At 37.0% G+C, this 26,514-nt stretch overlaps 1 protein-coding gene across 1 annotated transcript in view; it reads right to left on the bottom strand.

Annotated features, from left to right (window-relative positions):
• Positions 1-3,997: 3,997 nt before the first annotated feature.
• The window catches only part of POLN (DNA polymerase nu), a 101,328-nt gene continuing 78,811 nt past the window's right edge, over positions 3,998-26,514 (bottom strand). The window contains exons 22-24 of the mRNA XM_080590268.1: positions 17,600-17,667; positions 8,584-8,645; positions 3,998-6,207 (exon numbers count right to left, since the gene is read on the bottom strand). Coding sequence (XP_080446394.1) covers positions 6,139-6,207; positions 8,584-8,645; positions 17,600-17,667 — 199 coding nt within the window. The 3' untranslated portion in view covers positions 3,998-6,138. The remainder of the gene's footprint in view (positions 6,208-8,583; positions 8,646-17,599; positions 17,668-26,514) is intronic.

The raw sequence follows: 26,514 nt of genomic DNA, 5'->3' as shown, positions 1-26,514 counted from the left end.
CTTAAATTCTATAAAAATAATATAAACAAGATCCAGACGCTTCATAGGGGAAAAAAAAAAAAGAGAGAGAGAGAGAGAGAGAGATGAATTAACATGAAATGTTTGTTTTGTTGTACAACTATAAGTATGTCTGGGAACAATAAGTGGCCAAGACCAGAGGGTAAGGTGAATTACAGAGGTGACTACCAACCTGATTACGATGGAACAGGAGGTGTTAAGGGATGTGAAGAAAGCCAGGGAGAGGTTAAGATTTAGATCACATATGAGAATCAGTGAAAGAAGTGAAAAAAAAATCAGCTCCATAAGAAAAACCCCATGTATCACAAACCATAATACCAGAAGCAGCACAACTCAGCCAGAGAATCTGACTAAAGCACCGCATTTACAACACTTTTTTAACCTCATCTGTGACCCACAGAGGCCCCAAGGGAAGCTGTTGACTTCTCCCAGCTCGAGTGTTACAAAAGCTCATTATATTTAAAGGAAAAACTCCCTGGGAAGCTTATTTAATTTAACATCATGGTTCAAGTGAATGGACGGGAAGATAAACAAAGATGGGGATTGCTGGCAGGCAAGTAGGGTGGCCTAGCTTTCAAACCACTGTGAATTTATTCAGTGTAAAGAAATAAATTTCTTATAGATGTCCTTCATACGCAGTTTGGAACCACTCGTGAATTTGAGCTGGCTTTAGGGCACAGCTGAGATTTAAGAAAAGAAGGGGAAAAACTTCTGGCAGAAGCCTTGAAGAGGCTTGTGTTCGTCACCTAACAAGATACGAGCAAGACATTTAGGATAAAGCAGCAATGAACTAATTTCTTGACTCGGCTGGGTGAATGGATCAGTGCAAGGAGGCCAAGGTAATCTGGGGAGATCCTTAATTCCTCTCAGACTTACAGTAATTCAGAGCAGAAATGCAACGTAAGAGGTGGGAGCCGCTTGTGGGGAGGATGGAGGCTGGTTCTCAGAAACATTTAAGTACAGCTCTCAGTTTAATATAAAAATAGGAAAATAGGATTGTAACCTGATGCACGATGCTTTTGAATAACTAGAAAGTGAGAAATTCAGTGTGCATAGCAGATGAATCTGCCAAAAAAAGAAAAAAAAAGAAAAAAAGGAAAAAGAAAGAGAATTTCCTCAGTCAATTTTTGATGCCATGGAAAAATTGGTCATGAAATGAACAACTTCAGTAAAAACCTGGTTAGTCAGAAAATCATCTCATAAATGCATAAATGCTATGCCAAATGGATGAAGTTGGCAAGCTGAGGGCATGAGGGTTAGAGGAAGAACACCATGCAACTTTTAAAAAATCTTTTGGGAAGTTAATAGAGTTTTACTACTGATAATAACAGTACCTGTGAAGTGCAGAGGAAGGGTAAGCAGTGGATTAAACAATCAGTGTAGAAAGAAAAGGTAAGAAAGAATCTAAATATTAGCCATGTAATTAGTACTGAAAGGAGAGGGTGACATGGAAAAACACACCAAATATCTGGAAAGCTCAGCTGGAAGGTGAAGCTCCAGAATTCAAAACCCAAGTCTGTACAACTGAGAGAGCAGAGAGGATAACAAATTGCCTGGCTTTGCAGAGGATAATAAATACACACTCGATAACACGAGAAGGCCTTACAAAAATGGGTGGTAGAAGTGCACTTCAGAGATGTCTAAAGAGAACAAGCTGATTGTAGGTTGCTGTTTTCAGTAGAAAAGAGCCGATCAGGCTGTGGAAGATTCTCAGGAAAGCAAAGATAGCATATAATTGAAACTTATTTTTACCGCCAGACACACTCTACCTACTAAAACCATTGCAGAATGGTAGAAATGAGAAGTGATTCCTTTCCACTCCTTGAATGTTTCTGACAACCTGCTAATACCAGAAGGAAGTTTGCCAACCCAAAGTGAGCCCATGAGCCAGGAAATATAGTAAATGCTGGCACCGAACCAGCCAACACAGGTGGGAAGGAGGAATGAAATCCCCAAACATTTCTGGGGCTTCTTCTGGTGCAGCTCTGTCTACTTTAATGAGGTACAGCAGAATATCTGAAGGGAATCTCTGTTTTGTCTTGCAGCCAGATGACTGCCGCTGTTCAGCTGAAGAACGACAGAGGATCACAGAAGGTTTAAGTTGGATGAGGCCTCAGGAGGTCTCTCACCCAACCTCCTGCTCAAAGTGGGGTCAGCAATGAGGAGAAGACTGGGTTATTCAGGGCTTTACCTAGTCTGGTTGTTAACAGGGAAGTCAGGAGAGACATTTTAGGCCACTGAGGAAATATATTGGGAAGGCATAATTCAACCTTCATCCCATTCCTTGGCCTTATTTTCAAGTCAGATTAAAAAAGATCTGGCTCTGTGGACTCCCAAATATGAAATGAGTTTACTTTTAAGGAGTTTTTCTTAATCATTACCAAGAGTAAATGATGTCCTGGATGCTCTAGCAGATCCACCTTTTTAATCTACTCTCAGTTTTCAAAAAATATGTCAATATGCTTTTTTTCCCACATGTAAACACTCTTGCTCACATAATATCTGAGACCAGTGTTTGAGCTATGGTTATTATCGAGTTGGACCAACATTCAGGATCAGAGTGCCACTGTTCCACAGTGGTATGTAGACATAAAAAGATTCAAGGCCTGGGCAGATATGTATTGGTCATGCCACGGCCATGAAAATGCCAGCAAATAGCTCTGCTGTTACATTTCTCACAGACATTAAAGTGTTTTCAAATAGTGCTCCTTCCCCAGCAAACAAAAAGATTTGCAGATGATTTCAGGGAAGATTTAGGCCACCAAAGACAAAACTGTGACTGAAGCCAAAGGTATAAAGCAATTCCAATAGGGTTCTTGCCGTGTTCAGAGAATCAATTAGGGAAATTTCCACCCACCGAAGCTATGCCGAGCCAGCTATTCCCCTCTCCCCATCGTTTCTGTGATGTTTCTCGCACTCCTTGATCACTGCTTCTGTAGGGTTCTGTATTTCAAACAGAAGCTCTGTTTGTTGCCCTTCCAGTACAATTTCATAGGCTGTGAGAAAAAGGAATCATTCTGGAGGTCAAACTGAGAGTTTTAAGGGTTGAAAAGGGCTCTTATGATTGCTCCCGCTCCAGCCTATCCTTGCTTTATAGTCCCCTTCACGCCAAACCAAAACAACCTGAAAATGTCGTCATTTATTATAATAAGGGTTCACTGGTGTGAAATTATTGTGCCACCCAAAAGGAACTCCTGGCAGTCATCAAATACAGAACATTTTCACCTGTATTTGTTTGGGAGGAAATCTGTGGTCAGGACTGGCCTAGCTTCCTTATAATGGCTCTTTAGATTCAGGCGTGCTGCAGGGTAGCTTGGAAAAACTGTACTGCTATGAATTTACAGCAACACATAGGTCAGCACAAGTGGTGTAAAACTGACGCCTTGTCCAGTGGACCTTGTTGGGAAACTAATAGCAAACACTAGAAATACTTCTGCTTTTCCACAATTTGAAAAACACAACTGTTTCAAAAACCTACGTTCAGCGCAGGATGGGAGGCAGCAGGAATGGATGGCAAAGTCAAAGCAGTTGTCCCAGACAGTCAGCACTCTCCTCGATATCTGGGATTTTATCCGTTAAAAACTGATCCAGTCAGGAGCTTTGAGGCCCACTTCTGTGAGTTCTGAGAGATCTAATAACCCACTAAATCTGTACCTTAACACAGCAGAATAGGGCAGGTAGTGAGGACTAGGTACCCATCTGGCTGTTTGTGGAGAACAAAAGACCGAAGAACACATCCCATGAGTTATAATGTGTGACGATGATTACATGCACAACATCAAAGAGCTCTGGTCTCCACCTAGCTACACAATAAATCTCTCTGTGCTAATTCACTCACAGTCTACAACTGGAAGAAAACACAGTTTTGTTACTGGAGAATCTGGAGTACTAAAAAGAGATCTTGAGTTCATGGCATGCAAGTTGCGGGGACACAAACTGCACCAAGTCTTGAGACCTTGGTCTTGAACAATCCCCTCAGCTTGTATCTGTTTGCCTTTTGCCCTCACACCAGTGTATGCAAAGCGAGCCCTCAGGTGTATGGGATAAAGCAGTGCCCTTATTGGTTGGTTGTCTTCCTTTTTGGAAATATACAAATTGAAAGAAAAGTTGTAAAAGCAAAAGGGCGACCCTGTAGCCCAGAGGAGATCACAAGCACTCTCTAGGCCACAAGGTGAACAAAATACTAACTTCACCCACTGTATGACGATCTGTACAAAGAGCGTGTCTCTGGGGAACTGTGACTGACATTCTTATGTGAAGGCTGTGTATGAAAATTTGTTCCATATGTTCTATATAGCTCCGTATTTGCTCAGACGTTAATCCACAGGTCAGGATCAAGGTTCCTTATGTTCTTAAGTGTGTATTTGTTTTTCATTAGGCTGAGGGGTAAGCCTCATATTCTTCAGGACTTGAAAAAATACATTATCGAGTTAAACTGTGCACCCTAAGAAACACACAAGCTGGAAATCAGTGGGGAAACAAAAAAAATGTTGACAGTAGTAAGGTTAGTGCTGTAACCTTTGAGAAGGAAGTCTTACTAAATACAGGAATACAGACCTCCTGAAAACAGTAGGTCTTCAAGAGGAGTGAAACGTTTCACACCTATGCAAAGCCAGTGCAAACACAGAAAGCTTGAAAATTCCTTTTGTAATTGTGTGTACATGGAAACCCAACAAAATAAGCTAGTTAACTTATTTTAACAAGTTCAAAACATTTATATATATATATTCATATAAATATCTAAACAGGCAAAAAGCAGAAGAAAATTCATGCAACCTCTTCTCTGTTGGAAAGGTGGAATCAGCCCCCCTGCTCTCCTGACCTGGCGCAGTGTCACAGCCACGCAGGCTGGACCCCCCCAGCCAAAGAGCTGACCCACAATTAATATGCAGAAGGGTCTGATTTTCCTTACATCACCACCACTACATCTATAACTATAAGGATCTATTTTTAGAAACAACTAACTCATTTCAGCTGACATATGATTAATATGCAACGTAAGAAAATGTTTAATAGTTTAATGCCTTTAAGCATAATGAAAAATTCTTTACGGATACAAATTAAAACTGCTGCAAACTTTCTGTAACTATACACATTTAAAATTTAAATTGTTACTTTGATCATTTGAGGTCTAATGCTGAAAGATACTGAACATCTTGTAAAAGTTTTGTGCTTGACTTCAACTTCTAAATAATTAGTAGACTTCGAGGATTGTCTCTTCTTCAACTATCACGGAGGCAGAATTTGGCACCCAGTAGTGTTTTATAAAGCAAACTTCTTTAGAGAATAAACTCTACAGAACACCAAAATATCAATAATAAATCCAAATATTAAAGCAGAAGCCTGAATCCTAAAAACTGTAAGTCTGAATCACAAATTTATCTAACCATATTTAGCATTACATCAGTAATGAAAATAATAGATTAGACGAAACTATAATACTTCCTCAAAAGTATGCTAAGGCTACAGTGTACAAATGGATTTCAAAATTAATTGAATTGGCAACAATCTGGCTATTTTAAATGCAGTTAATGCAGTTTTTGTTTACTTGCTTTAACTCTAAAATCCTACAAAAAAATTAAGGTAAAAACTCTCAATTTCTAAGGAACTCTTTTCTAAGTCTGTGGAAAACGACATTCAGTATACCAGCAGCTGCCGTCTACTCACAAAGTGTAAAATAAGCTGAACACAACAGTTGAGAGCTGCTGATACAGTTCAAATAGTGTCTTTCTAACGCCAGATTAGAAGTATTTTTACACAATCACTTCACAAAATATTTAATATTAAAATCTAAACATCCATCTAACTCAAACATATTTGTCGCGTTCCCAAAGGGTTAATATTGTCTTGCTTCATTTCTTACATGTAGTAATTTAGCTCTGAACAAAAGCAGCTCCCTGCTGGTTACCTTGGCTAAAGGAAACACAATGAACTGGTAAAAACCAGTTTTATCTCACTGCTGTTGCCTAGGGCTACAGACAAAATGAAGTAAAAAAATTCACATGCAGAGTATTAGGTGCTTATGAAAGATCCAGCAGCGCTGTTGCCTAGTGATTCAGTGAGGAATCAGCATAGGCCAATGAGGTGTACGGGTACTGAATAACATCCCCGATGACTGCTTTACATCTCCTGCAATTCTGTCATACACCCCCATGATTTCCCAGTGGTAAGAATCACTTTCAAGGGAACCTGTCAAAAAAAAAAAAAAAGAAAAAAGAAAAAAATTGTCTTAAACAAACAAACACAGCACTTATAGTAAGATTACTATTTTTGCTTTTCCTTTTGGGTGGTGATACTGTTCTAGATTACATGTCTATCCAGTGTGAAATGCTCTTCATATCTAGTAATAATTATAATTACTATTAAGATATCTTAACAATTAAGGTTATCCTTTAGTTTTGAGACTGCAAATATATGTTACTGAATTGCAAGGAATATGTTAAAGTCCAAAGCAAAATTTATCTTATTATGCTTTTCAAAAGAGCACCCAAAACCATAACATTTATAATTCGCAACTTTTTCGATAATGCATAAAGATACTGGTTTTTGTGGTTGCTTTTTGTTGTTGTTTGTTTTCCTTCCTTTTTTTTTACCATCCACTTTTCCAGTCCTGGGGTGTATTTGTTGTTGCTTTGGTTTTATTTCAGTTTGTTTTGCAGTTACCAGTGCTCTGTTACACAGTAGATTTCCTGACATGAAAGCTGCCTCATTAGCAAGGACTACATTTTGGAAAAGAAGCTACTTCAAAGATAAAGGATCCTTTTCCTCAAAGAAGAAAACGAAATGTCTCCCCATTAAGACGATATGTGTGTTCCACTTTAATGACATTTTTCTTCCATATTAAAATATAATATTCATATTAACAGAGCATATAATACATATTTAGTTGAAGCAAGTGTACAGAGGGAAAGCAGACGCATTTCAAAAAAATCTTTTCATCTTCAACATCTCTAATCTTAAAAGACACATTTACTGTATAGAAGGATAAACAACATGAACAAAAATACAGGCTTTTTTTTAAAGATAACTCTCAAATTCTTCACTGAGATCAAGCTGTTTGCACTTTATGTTTTGTACCTGGTCTCTGCCATTGATCCATTCTTGATGTTTCAGAGAAAGATAAAATATCTTCATGATGCATGTACTTTAATGTGCAGTAGGAGTAAAAGTATGTCATGACTCCTACAGTAATTTACTCAGGAAAAGAAGACCAAAACAAGAGAAAAAATACAGGTACCTCCTAATAGTTATACTGCCTTTAAAAATGTCCTAATCTTTCAAAGCCCCAGAGAAATACCTATTGTCCAAGGCTGTGTTTCTTTTTACTATTAATATGCAGTTGTCATTTAAGAGGGAATTGCTGTTTTCATAAGAATGACATGTACAATCCATTTGCTAAGGCATCTAGATGAATTTGTCAGTGCGTGATAGCAGACACTTCTGACACATGGAAAGACATAGTAGGACAGCGTGTTACGTTCTGTCCATGGGACAAAATGGAAGGACTCACTTTTGCCAGTTAGTGGTTAGTCTGAAATATGTAACACTAAAGTGGTGTTTTGCCTGTGTACCTATAAACACTCTGATTATAGACGTAAATATTTGTCTTTCTTACAAACCTATTAAATTGTTCACATTTTATTTCATAGTCAGGCAAAGTATGAATGACGTTGTCTCTGACAATGTCCTCAACAAAGGGTATGAAGCTTAGAGCAGCATGAGTGTCAGGTGTCTGCATGTTGTAACCATTTCTGAAATAAATAGAATAAACTTGTTTCTGTCCTCAAATCTTGTTCAGTAATACTGGAGAATGAGTGATCTGGCAACACCAAGTACTCCATTTCTCAGGAAACTCTTGGACTACTGCTTGCTTATTCAGTTTAGGGATTGCCAGAGACTATAGTCCTTAATGAAGCAAGAAAAGCTGAGCAGTGGCCTAGCAGCAAAGTATACCAGTCTTGCAGAGAGAAAAATATAATTATTTTATATAAGAATTATAATTAGATAAAATGGAAACATAGATACAATAGTTGTCTAGTTTTCTACTTGGTTGTTACAGGTGCTGTTCTGGTAAATGATGGCCTTCAAACTGTGACCAGCAATTTTGTCTGCTTCACATGTTTGGCTTCCGCTCAGAAATGTTAAAAAGATCAATTTTCTAAGTGAAAATTACTAAAGAAAGATCTTTTGCAATAATTTTTCAGCAATAATGAATGCCTGGCACATTTTAGAAAGCCTGTTAAGGCACAATTTCTCATTCCACCACACCCATCAGAAATGTCACGGCATTAAATCAAAGGGATTTTGAAGTTACTGCACTTGTATAGGTAAGACAAAGTGTACTACAGTCATGCTTTACAAAATGGATTTTGAGTTTCTTTCTTTCTTTTTTTTTTTTCCTTTAGAAGTTTTCTGGTAATTTTAAAACGCCATTACCTGTAAATATGAAAATGAAGCTATTGAAGTGAAGATTGAAGTGAAGTCTCTAGATTCTTAATATGAAGATAGTAACAAACAAAACTATATATGCCTGAGACAATAATGGAAATTCAGAATTGCCCTTACCTTTAGTGGCACTTCCAAGGCTGTAGTTTGCTGCAGGGATTCCATTGTTCTTTTTACCAATGCTGTAAGGCCAAAAAAGTTGAAAATATACAGTTTTATTTTCCAGTTAAAACTGTTATGTAGTAAAACAAACAAACAAACCATGCTTTATATTCCATTACATAATAGCTGCATTTTTTACAAAAAAATAAATATCTACCCATTTAAATTTATTGAGAATTTTTTTAAAGTTAAATTTCATCTCTTGTGGAAGAGTTCAATTCCTTATTTTAAGTTGAAATTTAGGTGAAAGTTGGAGAATTATTTAACTTATATATTCCATAAACACAAAAGTAAAGCACTGATATACGTTATAAAGAGGTACAGCTTGCCTGACTGCTGCATTTCTCAGCTTTCAAGTTCAGTACAAACAAAAATAACCTTCCCTGTGGGATAGTTGAGCTATCAAGAATCAAAACAATTGAACTTCAGTATGATTTACGTAACTTAACAACTCATCGTGTCATAACCCCATGCTCACTATTACTGTGAAAAATGCCTCTATTATTATTCCAAATCAATCATTTGGGACCTGATTTGTCATCCTTGGTCAGGACAATTAGTGTTTTGCTTGACAAAGACTTCTGCTGCAACAAAATGTGGTTCTAAAAAAATATAATTGAAGAGAGATCCAGTGGATAAATGGCTTTAAAAAGGAGGTAACTTCTGGCTAGTGAAAGTGAAAAGGGAATATTGGGCAGCCCCAGCGAGAAAGTTATTGAGCAAGCTCCATTGCTTTGACAGGATGGCTGCCTACATAATATATGTCATCATGTGCCCCACAGAACTGAGAAATAACAGGGCATGCAATACGTGGTGATAACTACTAGGCTGAAAAACACATGATTGCTTAGAAGGATTCTTTGAAGTTATCCCTGGATGCACATCACGGTTCTTGTGCGGCTGAGGTTAGATGTAAAGAAGCAACGAGAACTCCAAGAAGCAGCATATGGTTGTTGCTCTGGCTGCTGTCGAAACCTTTTCTAATGATGCCAGCACAGAAGAGCAGTATGTGATGTTTTGTGTCACATCTGTGACACCGAGGATGGCTTGGTAATAATGAGGAGGATAACTAACTTCTGCCTGAACAGAAGTGGAGTGCTTCTCCACTCTGTGCTGGCTCACTCAGACTCGGGTGCTAACGAGCTGTCGTAAGGTTTTCCATGAAGTCCAAATTATGCAGTAACTCAAAAGATCAGTGGCTGAAGTGCCAAGGCTGGGGAAAATGAGACATATGCTGACACATGTTGACACCTATAGAGTTGCTTCATGTTGGATTCGAGGTAGTTTATGGTCCGGCATGGGACACAGCATCATTTTTGGAGAGCAGAAACAAACATGACAATCACAACTTGAGAAAGCATAGGGAAGTGTTGGTCTAAATAATTATCCACTTAGAATTCGTTCCAAGTCAAGACGCTTATCAATACAGCAGTGCTGGACTGCCTCCATCTTGAGAAGCCCAGTCTGAATTTAAACAAGCTGCCAGCTCCAGGAGATCAGCAATGCAGCAGACATCAGGGCACTGTGACCAGGCGGCGTGCCTTCAGAAGGCTAAACGGATTGCTAGGCAGTCCTGGGGTAAACAATTTATCATCGGTAAGTCATGGCTATGACAGAACAAAGCTTTTGTGAGAGCACAGCTTCTGGATTCCGCTCTTACAGAATCACTCGGCTCTGTAGTGTTCCACCAAAGCACTTATGTACAATCTAAGGGCACACTCAACTCTGTACAGCTTGGGTTTTTTGAGCTGTTAGATAAATAAACAGCAATAGACCATCAAGGCAACGGGAGGAACAGCCCTTTTAGATGAAAAGAGCCCCGATGTACAACAAAATAGGGAGTGTGAGTCAGCAGCATTGATTCATGGGCTGAAAGATGTGATAAAAGATGTGATGTATGATAAAAGGTGCTGCATGCATATGCACTGGATTAGAACAGTTTTCCCCATAGATCTCTAGATCTCTGAATTAGACTAATTCTCTCCCATATAACTGTTATCCCCCAAATGGGTTCACATTGGCCCCGATGGTTGCAACACCTTTCTCTGTTGGTTCATACACTTCTTGTTATAGAGCATTTGGCATGACCACAATTCTGTTGCATCCTTAACCGTTTTTAACTTTAAAAAGCAGGGATTAAAGTGGCCACATCAACATGAACAAACCTAATGGTTCCTCATTCACTTTGACAACCCATTAACCACCTCTCCTTGGATTTGTTCCATTTTCTTCCTTGGTGTTTTTGTTGTTGTTGTTGTTGTTTTTCTGTTTCAGTTCAGCTCCCTGTTCCATTTCTTATGTCACACTGACTTCTCTGTCTCTTCCCAGAGTTTAGTGGGTGGCATGGTAAAACCATTCATTTCAAACAATCTCAAGTGGTTTTGACTGCATTTCAGCCTTTTGAAATCATACCTTTGAAAGTTTCCAAAAGATTTGCCTACACTTTTTTTACAGCAGATTTTGAATTAAAAAATAAATAAATATAAAATGATAACTGAAATGTCAAGAAAAAGCAGCTGTATTACCATTCCTGTTCAATAGTCTGCTAAGACAGTAAACAACGAAGAAGGAAGCATTTAAATTAATGGCTGGTTTTGCACAAAAATAAATAGGTAAACTGACTGAATACATTGAGGCTGGAAATTAAAAGTTCTAGATTTCAGAAAGAGGAAATTCTGGAACAGTCTCCCAGTGGGAGTAATTTTTCATATGGAGATGATCATTTATAAAAGAGACCATATGGTGTGGTGATATGTAATCACAGGAGAGATCCCCTTTAGTCCTATGTACATAATGTCTGATTCTCCCTCTACGCTCTCAGATCTCCTGAAAAACTCTCCTCTCTGAGTGCTCAAAATAAAGTATCCAGGCATACACAATTGTATTATATATACACAATTGTCTCATATACTTTACAGAATAAAAACACGATGTTTAAATAGATCTGTCCCTACCACCCCTAATTTTTTGTCTCTTTAAAGATTTATATTGGAGGCTTTCGGGGGAATGATTATTTATGTTCTGTCAAGTACCTAGAATATCTAGGGCACATTAATTATTAATTTTAAAATGTTCCTTTGCAGTCAGCCATATACTGCAGTGGCATCTGTTAAATGCTGTTCTCCCAACCTTTGCAACTTCTCTCTCAAACCCCATAGTCAGCAATTATGGGATTTGTTGGTTATGCTTATTCTGGAAGGTTTTGTAAGTATGTCATTTTAAAATATTATATATATTTCTTATTTACTCCCCTGATATTAATGACAGCAAAGTAAAGACATCACAGAGGAGCTAAAATTGTAATACATATTAGATTTTTCTCAATACTAGCCACAATAAATGTGCTTATTGAAAGAGTTGTGAATAGGAGCAAAGCAAAGGCATGTGTGCCTGCTGTGGAACAAAACCTTGTTTGTCTCTATCCAAGTGAAGACATTTTTCAAGCTCATTCACCTATGAAATTATGACTCCAGAAGCAAGTCAAAGCTGGCCAGACATATGATCTATGGAACAGGGATTTTTACAAATTAAAGGCTATCTAGAGGCATTTTAAGCATCAGTGTCTTTCCAGTTAGAAAAAGGCAGCTCGGAGAACACAAAATGTCACTACCTTGTGATGACCAGTTCGTTCTTTTGTTCTTCTGTTACTTGAATCCCTCTTTGAACATGTGCACTTTTTTCATGCAGCTGCCTCAGTATTCATTAAGTGAGAAAATGTAGCAGAATAAAATGAAATTTTGTGGATTTTGAATGAGCCAAAAATTTCTGCTGACAGATTTTATTTTTTTTATAAATCTAAGCTATTGTTATTACATGACAATAACCTTAACTGATCTTAATCTTAAAACAAGTGGGCTTAGTTTAATTTAATTTTTTTCTTAGATTGGTCCTTTTGGTGTTCTTACTCTTCAAGTAAGTATTTCAGCTGAAATATTTTATACCCAGTAAAATCTGAAAAAAAAAATTTAACTGTATGCTTTACAGATATGAAATATAAGAAAGGATGCAGAGATGAATTTCTTTACTTCTATCAATAATGTGTAGTTATAAATGAGTTCTAAAAAAAAAAATCTTTAAAAATTACTCTAATTCATTGTGATATTGAGCAGTACAACACGAAGTACTGAAACATATATATTTCTATAAAAATATGAAAAATACATTATTTCAAGTAGCAAGTGGCTTTCGTTTAATTGTACTTCTCACTAATGGATGCAATTAAGCAAGCATAGTGCCAAGGAACATTCCACAGTAATCACCAGTGACGAAGTTTACCTTTCAAATCCAACAGGTATATATGGAATATATATCAGAAGCCAGATCTTACAGTTGCATCTATGGGTATCCCCGTACCATAAAAAAAAATAAAATCTACATTTCTCTGCCCCTAGGTGTATTCCCCCTTTTAGCAGTCACGTATTCAGAATAATCCAAGGGCAAACAGGCATTTCTAACTGAGTGTGGAGAGGTAGTCTCAGAAATGGGTAGTCTCCCACAAAAGGAAAAATTGGGTTCTGCAATTCCTGAGCACTTTTCTGAAGTCCCTGTGAAGACTCACAGTTTGATTTGAGCACCGTCTGTCTACCTGATTACACAGATTTCAGAACTCCGAGATGCTGAGCCCTCTCAGATCCAAGAGCCCAGTTTTTGCCATTCCCAAAATACCATCTCTCTTTCTGCTTCCTGGGTTGCTTGAAAGCTCAGGATGTGAGGAAGCCAGACAGGCAAGCTGGCTAGAAACCAGGCAGATTATTGATGGTAAAACTGACAATCTTCTGTCAAAACCAAACCAATTGCTGCCAAATGTTTTGATTTGATCTTTCCAGGCACCCTCCAATAGAAAATGAAGATTTTTATAAAGCTCTTTTGCTGTCCTTTTCTTGCCCTATTTAGGGAATTTCAAGAACTGAGTCAGTGAATATGCCGGACCTTTGTTGAAAATTAGACAGTTCGGAGCAGCATGTGCTTTATTGTATTTCAGTGTATGTCAAAGCTTGGACACTCAAAGCTTCATTATAAACAGAGAATGTTTTGCCTTGTCCTGTCAGAGTGAACAGTATGCATGCTATGAAACTGTGGGTGCTGGAGTCTGAGGAAAGTATTCCCCTGATACACAGATAAAAGCCAGCAACTTACATGCAGCATTTTGTGGAAAAGAAGATGTTATAAAAAAAAAAGAAGAAAAAGAACACCTTATTGCTTGCCCCTTGTTTATCAAAGTCAAAAGATTCAGAATAATATGAAAAGTACTGAAAAGTCTTATTCTGACCTATGAAGTCCTAAGCAGGAACAGAGGAAGCACTGGCATGATGATTGCTTGGTGGCAAGACTCAGCCTCTACTCATATATTTGCCGTTGCTTTCCCGAAAAAGTAGATCAGAATCATGACTGGAATCAGAATGCAAATACACTGAATACTAGGCCAGTGCTTTCTTGGATCACACCGAACGCAGAAGAATAACACACCTGTGGTTTTAATCTGTGGTCTATTAAAGCCATCACACCCTGCTCTTTATCTTTAAGTCCATGCCTTTACCTTTCCGAAGCTTGGTGATTGTGCAACTGAGATTTCTCTCTGGGTCATTAAGCCCATTCTCAGGGTGGGATCTGCAAGTCAGCAGATTCTGTAATTTAAAGCTTCTGAATGGGCAAAAAGCCCCATTAGATATGGAAAGACAAAGCTGACAGCTAAAGAATATCAGCAAATAAAAATAAGAAGAGTAAGGACTTTACAGAGAGAGAGAGAACTTGGGGTAATGGGATGAAAATCATATCTGGACTTTGAAAGCACTGAAGTGAATGAGAAGCCCACATCCTTCTGCCACTCCTCTTTAAACTCATACTAAATTTGTTACCTCAGTTAACAGCTCCTGAAATAACTGGAAAAGGTTGGAAAAAAGTCTTCCTATTTAGTTTCATCTGAAAGGAATCTGGGTCACCTGCTCTCAGACTGCTCTGTGATGTGAACCCCAACCATTCACACTGTGGACTGGGGACAATAGGGAGGTTTGCTTCCTACTCACACTTCTCACTGGAAGCTACCTGCTAATTGAGATGCACCCTTCCTCTGCCTATTCGGGTCATGCAAAATCCTCATTAATGACACTGAAGGAAGAGCCAGCTTCGGTCACTTTTAAGAGCACTATTAGTTCTTCTACCAGCAGCAGAACTAATCACTGCTTAAAAGAAGGCAGCGTTCAATGTCTTAGGTTGGTCGTCAGTGTTCAGGACAAGATGTTTTATCACTCTTCTGTTCTGAGGTATGTTGAGTATATCTGAAAATTACTGTATTGCAGAATTTTCTTTTTCTCTTTTACTTTTAGGGCAAAGTAGAGACAAACTTAAAAACCAATCTTCAATCAGTAGAATGAAACAAACTTCCACATTGAATTCTGAAGGCTTGGCAGCCCTGTGTTAAGAGCAAGGGTGATTTCCAAGGTATCTCAGACCTCTAGACTGCATAGCACAAGTTGTTTAAATATAGCAGAGCAGTCAAGGATTTGGCAGCTGGGATCTGCTACATACTGAGAAGGGTATTTATGATGACCAGTGATTCCCAACCTCTGACTCCCACCACGGTTCAAATTCAGCAGCAGACAGTCCTTCTCACAGATGAAACTACCCTCAGTCAGCTAGCTAGTGGTATCTCGCATCTTTGAGGAATGGCATGTACTAGCTTCTGATGAGTTTCTACCCATACAGCAGAACTCTATTAAGGAGAATTAAAATACAACACTGTTTTCAAATGATTGATAATTTCTGAAGTAAAACATTCTGCTGGTCATTTCATTCTTTTTGAAGTTTCTTACATGGTAATCAAGTGTTTTCTCTGTTTTACTGGAAAATTATTGATTTTGCTGAATTTACTACAAATTCACACTAATAACAGATCAGAATTTGATCTGATGAGTGCAGAATCTGTGAGTTTCTATACTTAAAAGCAATCGTGAATGATTTTCATCTTTTGGGTATAATAATACCCAAATATATACTTAATAATTAATGCAAATTGATCATAGAAACATAGTATCACCAAGGTTGGAAAAGACCTTCAAGATCACCAAGTCCACCCATTAATCTGACCTACCAAGTCCCATCACTAAACCATGTCACTTAGTGCCATGTCCACACATCTCTTAAACACCTCCAAGGATGGAGATTCCACCACCAGTGCTTGACCACCCTGTCCATGAAAAAATTCTTCCTAATATTCAATCTAAACCTCCGCTGGCATAACTTGGGGATGTTTCCTTGTGTCCTATCACTTTTCACCTGAGAAGAGACCAACAACCTCGCTGCAGCCTTCTTTCAGATAGTTGTAGAGAGTGATGAAGTGCCCCCTCAGCCTCATTTTCTCCTGATTAAACAACCCCAGTTCCCTCAGTTGCTCCTCATAAGTCTTGCTTTCTAGTCCCTTCACCAGATTCATTGCTCATCTCTGTACATGCTTAGGCAACTCAATGTTCTTGTAGTGAGGGACCCTAGTCCTGCTGGCCACACTATTTCTGTTGCAGGTTAGGATGCCATTGGCCTTCCTGGCCACCTGGACATGCTGCTGGATCATGTTCAGATGGCTGTCAACCAGCACCTCCAGGTCTTTTTCTGCTGGGCAACTTCCCAGCCACTCCTCCCCAAGCCTATACTGCTGCATGGGGTTGTTAAAACTGCAGGACTCAGCACTTACCCTATTTAAAGTCATGTGACTGGTACTCAACCCGTCAATGTAGCTTATCCGGATCCATCTGCAAAGCCTTCCTTCAGGCAGAACAAGAGTCCCACCTAACTTGGTATCAGCCACAGACTTACTGAGAGTGCACTTGATCCCTTCATCCAGATCATTGATGAAAACGTTAAACAAAACTGATCCCAATGTTGGTGTAAAATACGAAAATGAAAATCATTCTATGCTGTCTTATTGATCCCATTCAATGTACTATACTTCCAAACTCTGAAACTACAGCACTTTTAGACATTGGCCTTTTCAGAGTAGATACTGCAATCTCTGGTAAATTGAATAGTGTGTTGTTGTTTTTCTAAATTCAAACCAGATCTGAACACCTGTATTCAAAGGTCAAATGTTAATATATGAAACTAAAGCATTACAATTCCCCCAATATATTGAACTTAAATATTTCCCAGATTCTTTGTTTTGATTAGATGGTGGTTTAATGTTCTCATTATGAACCAATACTCACAAGAGGAACGTATGATGAAATGAGACAGATGGCAAATTGTACCATTTAAATGAATGCAACACAGGAAGTTGAAATTGTTATTTAGATACTTAGGTTATAATGCAATATATTTCTTATATTGGTTAGTTTAAAATATTCATGACCTTATGATAATTGTTTTAGCCAAAAATATTGTTCAGCTTCAAACTAGACCAAAGTTTGTGAATTAACATTTGGTACCTACAGTAATGACTCCACTACTTACTGGAGAAGAGACCCAACAGTCCCATATGTGCCCTCATTTGCTAGCTAAATTTGTACCAGATGTGGAGACAAACTCTAGCTTAGGAAATAATGTCTGGAAGTAAGCCAGATGAGAGGATTAAAATGTAGGCAGGAACTTTTACTAACCCTTAACCTCGAAAGTTCCACCATAAGATTCTCTTCATATAGAAGAGCCATAAATTAACTTAGAAATTACCATACCTTACATTCTCACATTAAGATTTCATACCTCGTAACAGGCCCCAGTGATAAGTGTTTAGGAAGTTACTTCCCAAGACATTTTTTTCAAACTGGTTTATTTCCTTCTACAACCCTTGAAACCTTGGAGAAAGTATTATTGTTTACTTTTATGGTTATATGCTATATTAATTCTTGTTGTCTAAGCAGCAGATGATCTTTGAAGGTCCCTTCCAACTGAACTATTCTATTCTAGCCTAGTCTAGTCTAGTCTAAAGATACCTCAAGTTATTGTGGAAACAGAGAGATGGGGGGAAAGAGAAAAAGATTACATTTACCTGAAAATTCCTGGATTTGAGAATCTTCTACTTCAAACAACAACTCATCATGAATCTGAGCAATTAACCTGAAAAAATTCAGACTTTAGATAACATACACATGAAATTTCTAATAGTGTTTTCAACTCATGCCATCAACTAATTTTCAGGTGCACAATGGATACACTAAATATAAACATACACTGAACATAAACATCTTAAGAAAGTTAAAAAATCATTAATGAAGTTAAAAGGATTGCTGTTCCACACAGGCTGAAAAAATAAAAGCCATGGTCTTAAACCAGAAATGTGCTTGCTAACTTGTGAATGCCATTCAGGGATTTGATGATGTGACAAGGTATTACTTTAAACTAATGGAAATTGCAGAAAATTGCAAGAAATAGGACAGGGCTTGTTTTGTTAATATAGCTTGTTTTTCTCAAGCTGAGTTGGAATAAAAGTGTGAGTTAAGTCATTAGCAAGAGTACTTGGCTCACTGGTATACTAATAGTAACTCCTAGTATAGTGTTGGCCAGTGACTTGAATCCTTTCCAGGAAATAATCCTTTCATGTAAATGCAAAGTAAGACTCCTCATGCTGTAAACAAGTAGGTTGAAGAACAAAAATGTAGACATAAATACACAATATGATCTGTAGCCTCTGCTATTAGGACAGTTGTCTTCATAAGAACAGAGTGTACAACTGAAAGAAGTAACATCTTAATATCCATGCAACTACATGTACCTGAGATCTTGAGTTTTGTTTTTCTCTTTGTCTGTATTAGCTCTATATATTGATCGGTCTCTTGCATATGGATTGTGTCTTAATTGTTCAGTGCTTATGGGAATAGTACCCTAAATTGTTGGTTTGGGCGTAAAAATATGACCACAGTGGAAAAAATAAATGTTTTTGATTGAATCATGTCCAAGGCAGAATAGACATAATCTAGCACATAAAATCTTTGAGTGCAGTTCTCACATAGAAAGGAAAACTAGTGTGTGTCTGATTAGACTGCATTCCTACTAGGTTTATTTTATTACTTCTTTAACTGTTGCAGGTGGGAGTCTAAGCCATGAAACTGTAACACCTATTTCTGAATTTCTTTGCAATTCATATATAAAATTTAAATTAAATATGCCCACTGTAGACTTTTTTTTTTATTATTATTTAATACCTAGCAGTTATTCATTCTTTAGAAATGGCTGAAACATCAACATGGTTACTACTTATAACTTTCACAGCTTTCAGGAAAATAAGCCTAAGATAGTTTCACACTGCCTTAAATTACAATGTGACATTGACTAACAGTGTGGTGAGCTCTAATAATAGATCTTAAATTATTAGTCACTTACACCGCAGTCAGAAGCAGAGTGAAACAGATTAACATATTTCTAATAGGAAATGGGGACACGGGATACAAAAAGAAATAGATGAAAAGACCAGGATCATCTATAGCAAGAGAATACAGTTACATGAAAAGTTCTAATTTACAATGCAAGTAAATTAATTAAAACAAGAGATTCCTCATAATCATTAAAGTGACATGCAAAAAGACATAAATCAGACAGAACTGTGGACATTAAAACCTCTGAATATACTGTGAGTCAATTGAATAAGTGAAAATAATTGCATTGATTAAACCAGTGCGATAAAAAATGTGATAGACTGGTTATTATTTATATCAGAGTAGTGTCTCATGACTTCAATCAGAATTAGAGCCCCATTCTCTGAATATTTAGTAAAGACTTGCCCTTTCTTTGATGAATTTACAATATATATCAAATATTTTATCATCAGTTTATCAGGATTTAGTAACGGGGAAGAAGTGGATTTTCTAAAGCACTCAGCATTAGATCAACAGGTCACCTCAATTCCATGCTAGAAGTAAAGCTGAACTTAGGAGGAGCAGGGCTGGACCAGAGATTAGTGTTCCCTTCAGTGAGTCAGAAAACCTATGAGAGCAATGTGAACTGAACCCAAATTTTCTGTCTGGACAACACAGTAGACTTGACCCAACTCTATGTGTTTATCTACTGAAAGCAGCACAGCTAGTGTCGCTTGATTCTCCATCAGAGCTGAAAGACCCTATTTCTCAGTGCTTCTCATCCTCAGTTATCGACTCAGTTACACTGCCCACAGCTATCTGAGTAACTGCACAAAGCTGCAGAATTACATCTACCCAGTCTTAATTATCTAGTGCATCAAAGGTTCAGGACAATATTCTGTCTGCTAAACTAGAACAGAACTAGAAGTCAGAATCGTTGGTCTCTTTCTAGCTACGTTACTCTCCTGCTAAGCAATGCACATTCATTTAGAAAATAGGGATGTTGTCTATCTCAGACATGTGTGATCTAACAAATAAGTATTTCTAACACTTAACTTGTAATTAATGCTAAACATGATTTCCCATCCTGATGTCGAGAAATGGACTAGTATCAACTATTTCCTTCTTAATTGTCATCACACAATTTTTTTGTTATGTTCTCTTTGTCTTGTCCCTCTCACATCAACATCACAGGTTCTCCTCTGGGAGGTTTATAGTACAAGACCATTTGTATTTTTTCATTTTTGTTAAAGTAGTGACATTCTCATACAGTACGCAGTTCCACAGAACAAAGTACTCAATTTGACATCAATACAGGTGAATGAAAAATCAAAGTAATTTTTATGTTTAAAATGCATAGCTTTTACCATTCCGGTGTATGCACACACCTGTTGCACAACTTGAGTGAAAAAGTTTGGAAAAAAAATACACTTTTGTTTAATAGCTTAAATGAGTGATCAGCACTTGATGGAATATTGAAATAGCAAACTCCTCCCATTATTGCTTGCTAAAAAGTATGGAAAACTGAATTGGAGACTGCAAACCAAACTGAGACTAATATGTTTATCATTCTGCAGATGATAAGAAATGCCTTTGATTTACAAGTTAATATTTTCTCAATTATTTTCACAATATTCACAGTATGCTTAGTACACATCCTTCCTGAAATCATGCTGCACTACAGAATTTTAACAAAAAAATCTTTTTAATTCTCTTCAATACTATATTCTTCCAGTTTCCCATGAAGCAACAGACATTAAACTCAGATCTTCAGTGGACCCACCCAGTCATCATTACTATATCGTAATCATATAATTGACCCTATATATGACAAAACAAATTAAGCTATCATCAAAATATTTTTTTTTCGTAATGTTCTACTGATGAGACCATATTGTCTCCCTACGGTTTAATTTTTCATGGTACCAAGCCAGTTTGTTTTCTATTATAAGAACAAATTAGGGTCTTATTTGTTATTTTAAGGCAATATATTCCAGATCTGGACATCTCTGATCGAAAGTACAGAACTGCAAGCTTTTCTATGACTACTTCAAATGTGTTGCCAAAAAATAAGTACACTATTGAACTGACTTCATCAAAACAGCTATTACCTTATTGGTGAGCAATTGTATTTCTTTACCATTAAAGGAAACTACATTTTCTCTAAACTGCAAATGAGAGTTCTGTGGTGTGACATGCTGCAGATGCTACTGTAGGAATATAGGAATATCATGTAGGAGGTGCCAGTGGTAGGACAGGAGAAAAACAAATCAACACAAACAAACAAAAAAACACAACCAACCAACCAAATCCTCTTCCTAGTAGTTTTTCTCAGAAGCTCTGTTTTTTTTTTAAACAGTTATGTGCAGTGTTTCAGGCCATTACAATGTGCCAAGAGATGCTCAGACTACTTAATTCATGCTTATCCTATAGTCAAGGGACAAAGGCACCTACTTGTTTTGAGCGGACTTCTTGAAAACCTCATCTTCATGCATTGACTTTGTGGGACTACCACCCCCTAATGCAGCCACCTACATCGGATACCTGAAGTCAGACAGGGAGAATAGCCCTCTTTTCAATTTTCTGGTACATTTTTGTATCATGAGGGAAATCTTCATTGCTGTTAACAACAAATCCAAAACATAACATGGTCTAGTTTTCCAGATGGGTCTAAATGAAGATAATACAAAAAAAAAATAATGCACCAATGTGCTTTACAAGCAAATTTAGGTTAATGTACTCCATAATTTGGAAGCAGGCAATCTGGACGCATCACATACCAGTTCTAGACCACTTAAAACCCACCTCAATTATGACAGCTGTCTCTATTTCCATCGCCCATCAAAGCCCCTGAACACTCCCACGAGAGGTCTCACTAATTGCCGGCAGCATGAAGGAGGAGAATGAGACAGACTAGGCCACAGGTGTAAGGTGCTGAGTAGTGGCTTACAACATATCTGAGAGGAGCTCAAATATTACATTGACGTGGCTTAATTAAATTCAAAATTAAGAGTTTGGACAAAAAATAAATTAAAACAAGGTTTAAAATTGGGTAAGTGGGAATGCCTTAAGTAAGAGGGTCTGATTGTCATGCATAATAAGGAATTAAGGGCACTTTATTATGACTAAGTACAAGGCCGAGGAGCCCAATGTGGTTAAGTTATTTAACAATTATTTAATGTTTATCTATTTAAAATAGTTTAAGATCTACCTATATCCTGGTGCTTAATGTGTCCTACTGGTTAGCTCTAATATCTAACATCTAATTTGAAGGCATGTTGACAACTAAATCATAACTGGAAAACAGATTTCATAAAACCAAAGGATTCTCTTGGAGAAGGTGCAAAAAAATATTCTTTATTTGAAATCCTTCATAGCTTTTGTGTCAAAGTAAAAATCTAAATTTTTACAAATTTCTGTAAAGCATTACTTAAGAACATGAAAAAAGTTAAGAATTATTAATAATTAATTAGTTAATAACTTTTATACAGCTACAGTAAAAATGTAAAAATGTTTAAAGTTACTAAAAGCACACTGCTTCAGAAAAGGAGTTAATGATCACTTAGCAGCACAACACGCGTTTAGAAACTCTTTAAAAGAATCAGTCCTTTTCTAGTCCCATAGTTTTCTTATTTATAAAAGCACTGTCCCTGAGCAGTAAACTTCATACAATTTTCTGATAAAACACTATCATCTTTTATATCCCAAAGATGTCTTTTTGTCATCCTATGTTGTCCCCTTTTTTATAAATAAAATAAACATCCAACTAATAAAACTGCCTTTTCATTTTTAATGTGAAATTTCTAAGTGCATAACGGGAACCTATAGAATTGCTGTATGCGACAGTACGTGGTTAGAAACTTTATATAAAAAGCTGTATCATTATATACAATGATAAAAAAAAAAACTCCAAAGAGCAAAAAAGATGTTAAGTGGTTAGAAAAAATAATAAAAAGACAAAGATATTTTAAAATCAGATAAATGGGAGAATATGAAAAAATGTAAATATAATATCAAATAGAAAGCAATTCATACTTATTCATATCTATTATATATATAATTCATAATTATTAAATTCAATTTTTATTAAACAAAATAATAGCTTACAAGGCATATAATTAAACATCCTGCTAGAAAATGCCAGAGTGCCTGCTCAGGTAACAAACACCTTCATGGCTTTCAAGAACGTTTAGAATTGATGACATACAATGACTCTGAGGAAAGACTTAAATCTTCTGTTTCAGAACCTAGACTCATCCCCACCATTGCAGCAAGATGAGAATTTGCAGACAGACAGGCTATCCCTACTAAAAATCGTACACCTTCCTCCTGAAGCATCTGCTACTGGCCACAGTCAGTGATAATGGACCAGATGGAAGCTGGATCTAATTCTCTTAGAAATCTCTATGTTCCCTACAGTAAAAATGTTTTTTTTTCTTTTTTTTTTTCTAATACTACAAATACTACATGCTATTTAATTGTTGCACAGTTTCCCCACAAAAATGGATTCAAGTGGAAAGAATGCTTATTATATTGTCATGTAAATAAGGAACAAGGTTAAGATAATTTTGTAACATTTTGTAGATTTTTCAAGTTTCTTTTGAAGTTGCATGTACAAGGATTTCTAATGCAGTAGTATAAGAGCTATAACTTAAAATATATCATGCCTGCATAGGTGTTACCTGAATTAACTTTAAGATACTTCTTTCAGTGTTCTCCTAATGACGACCAAGACATGTTGACATTCTAACATTTTAACTACAAAAATTCAGCTAACTTGTGAAATTTGTTTTCTCAGCAGCAACATCATGAAGAGCAGGAAGCTGAACAGATGGTTAATTAAAGAGAATAGAATTTTCACATGTAACCGAAGTGTTTTAAAACATACCAGTCTAAAAGGTGACCTACCAAAAGCTTTTATAAACTGGAAGTATTTAATTGTGTTGAATGACCCACATAAAGGAACACTTAAGTGCCTGCTACATCATGTATGTCCTTTTTGGCTGTGATATTTAAGCATATTAAATATATTGAGCTCTTCCTATAAAGAATAAATCACTCTGACTTGTTCTGGCTTACTCTGTATGAAGTGTTCAGGTAATAGTTCACCATCTTGTGGATACATGCAAAATACTTCTGTGGACGCTTGAGGAAAGCAGTGATTTTGCTAGGTCACAGCACACCTAGAAAGACAGTATTATTTGGCTACTTGGGAAGCAAAGAGTTACAAACTGGATGGAGACAACAGCTACAGAGAGCTCCGACTAATTTCTGAAACAGCCATATGATCCAGGATGTTTCCTTCAACTGAAACTGAAGCATATGTCTGTGAAACAAAAATCTTACTCTCCTCGCAAGCAGAATCAAAACCTTTACCTTTTCCTTGATTCTGCTTCTCCAGTATTAAGCCAAGGATGACACTCTTGCAAGAGTTAATACTTTAGAGCAGATCTGTGACCATATATTGGGAATAATGGGGGAGAGAACAAGCATTTACTGAAAATCCTGGATAACAGCTACAGAAGGAACATGAGTAAAAACAGTTCTTTAATTCCTTAAGAAACAGATAGAGGGACGTAAAATGTGTGCCCAGAACTAAAGAAAACCATCCTACACACAGCAGCAGCACCAAGCAGTTCACCGAATGCCTTTGAACTCTGATATGATCAAGAAGTCGTTTTTACCAGTATGCCCTTTTGAGGAAATGTAACTCAGGAAATTTCCTGAGGAAACGTAACCAGTTAATAAAGTACTAGTGCAAGAATTCCTGTGCACCTTATAAAATGTGTCAAGGCTCTTGTGTGTAACTACAACTGAAGCTATTACCAGTAAGTGAATCATTTGTGATTTATCATGCGATTTGTATCAGAAAACAAGCAAACAAAACAAAAAGAAGAAAAAAAAAAAACAGGCAACATAACACAATTTGTTCCTGGGATAGTTAGGGTTCTCTCTTACTAGTTTAGGATTTGGGACCAAGAAAAGAGGTTTGTGTCTTTCACTCTTATTGACAAGGCTCCTACTTTTCAAATCATCCACTTATATCTGGCCTGGTGCTGAAGCTGTCTCTTTAACCAGGCTCTGGACAAGCTGAGAAGTAAAGCTGCTTGCTTGTGGCACAGATCCAGTGCTGTAGGAACAATAAATTGGGAAGAAAGCAGAATTGCTGGATTCAAGCCAAATTACTCAATAGTTCTGTAGATGTGTTAAATTTAATTTGCATGTTGTTAGGATATTATCATCTTTAATGGCTAAAAGCTTTCTGAGAAGTCCATACAGTGCCAGATAGACTTTGGGTAATATCAGTCTATCTTCAGCCTACCGAGCGATAATTTTTACAAAAATTGGTGCAGGCAGCAGTTCTTCCTTAAGTTGCCAGCACCCTTCTTCCACGCCAAGTTTCCATGTATCTGCCACTGTAATGATGTTTTAAACACTGAAAATAACTACAATTGTCAATCAGAGCTCACCGAGTACTCTCATACATTCCACAAATCTTTCTTTAAGCTGCTACTACGTGCCTTGATCTGACTTCAGAAGTTTCTTTGTTATCATCTGCCTGCAGGAAACATTCTGTGGAAGTTGTGTGAATTGCATCAGACAGGTAAAAGCTGGCACCTGAATAATTTATGTCAGCAGCACATTTTCAGTAAGCAACTTGGCCATCAGCTGCAGAGCAGCATCTTAACAAAGATCTAGATAATATAGAAGCAGTCTGAAGAAATAATTCTGATTATTCGTCAGTACCACACAAAATGCGAACGTTAACACCGATGCTGGCAGTTAACCCATACTAATACCAGTTTTTTATCATAGGGATTGCATTTTTCTTCTTTTCCCCATTTCTGTACAATTATTTCCAGTAACTGTTTGTTTGTTTGTTTTATTGTTAACAGCATAAATTGCTAGGCTGGCATTTTAATTAAAAGGTGGACAAAGACGAAGAGAAAAATGAGACTGCCAGTTGTCAGAGCAGCCACTGATCAGTCACAGCGGAGCATACTGCTCCTTCATGAGGGCCTCACCGATTCAGCTTCATGAAAGTATAACTTGATTACCTTTCTCTGACTGTCAAACATGATTTTTTATGTGCAAACAATATCTGAAGATGTAATGGTTACTAGACATACAAAAATGAAGCTATATACTGCTGAGTCAGAGCTTACTCACATCAGAACAGTTTACAATATATGTGAATACGATGCTGTTGATGAAGGAGACTGTAAACATAACCATAAACTAACATTAAAAACTGTAAGACCTTGTCTAGAACGCATTATTATTATTATTATTATTTCTAAAGTAGGGAAGACAAAATGTCAAGCGTTAGCCACTATTTGGCGATGCCTTACAGGATATACTATATCCCAGTGTAAATAAGGAACTCATAATTTCTTCTAAAGCGTATAAAAATGACATTTCTCTTTGATACGTTGTTCAAAGTGAAAACCTTGATTCTAAAATTAGAAATTCTAATAGGGAAAAAAAAACACTTGCAAGGGGGTAAGATTGAAGAAAAGATAGTAGTGCTCTATCTTTGGAATTAATACGATCTCACGTGATGATAATAGGACACTGATTATATTTATCATTTTGGAAGAGCTACTGTGCA

This window comes from Anser brachyrhynchus, assembly GCF_964034855.1.
Source record: "Anser brachyrhynchus genome assembly, chromosome: 4".
Lineage (NCBI taxonomy): Eukaryota > Metazoa > Chordata > Aves > Anseriformes > Anatidae > Anser > Anser brachyrhynchus.
This window is presented reverse-complemented; position numbering and strand designations above follow the sequence as displayed.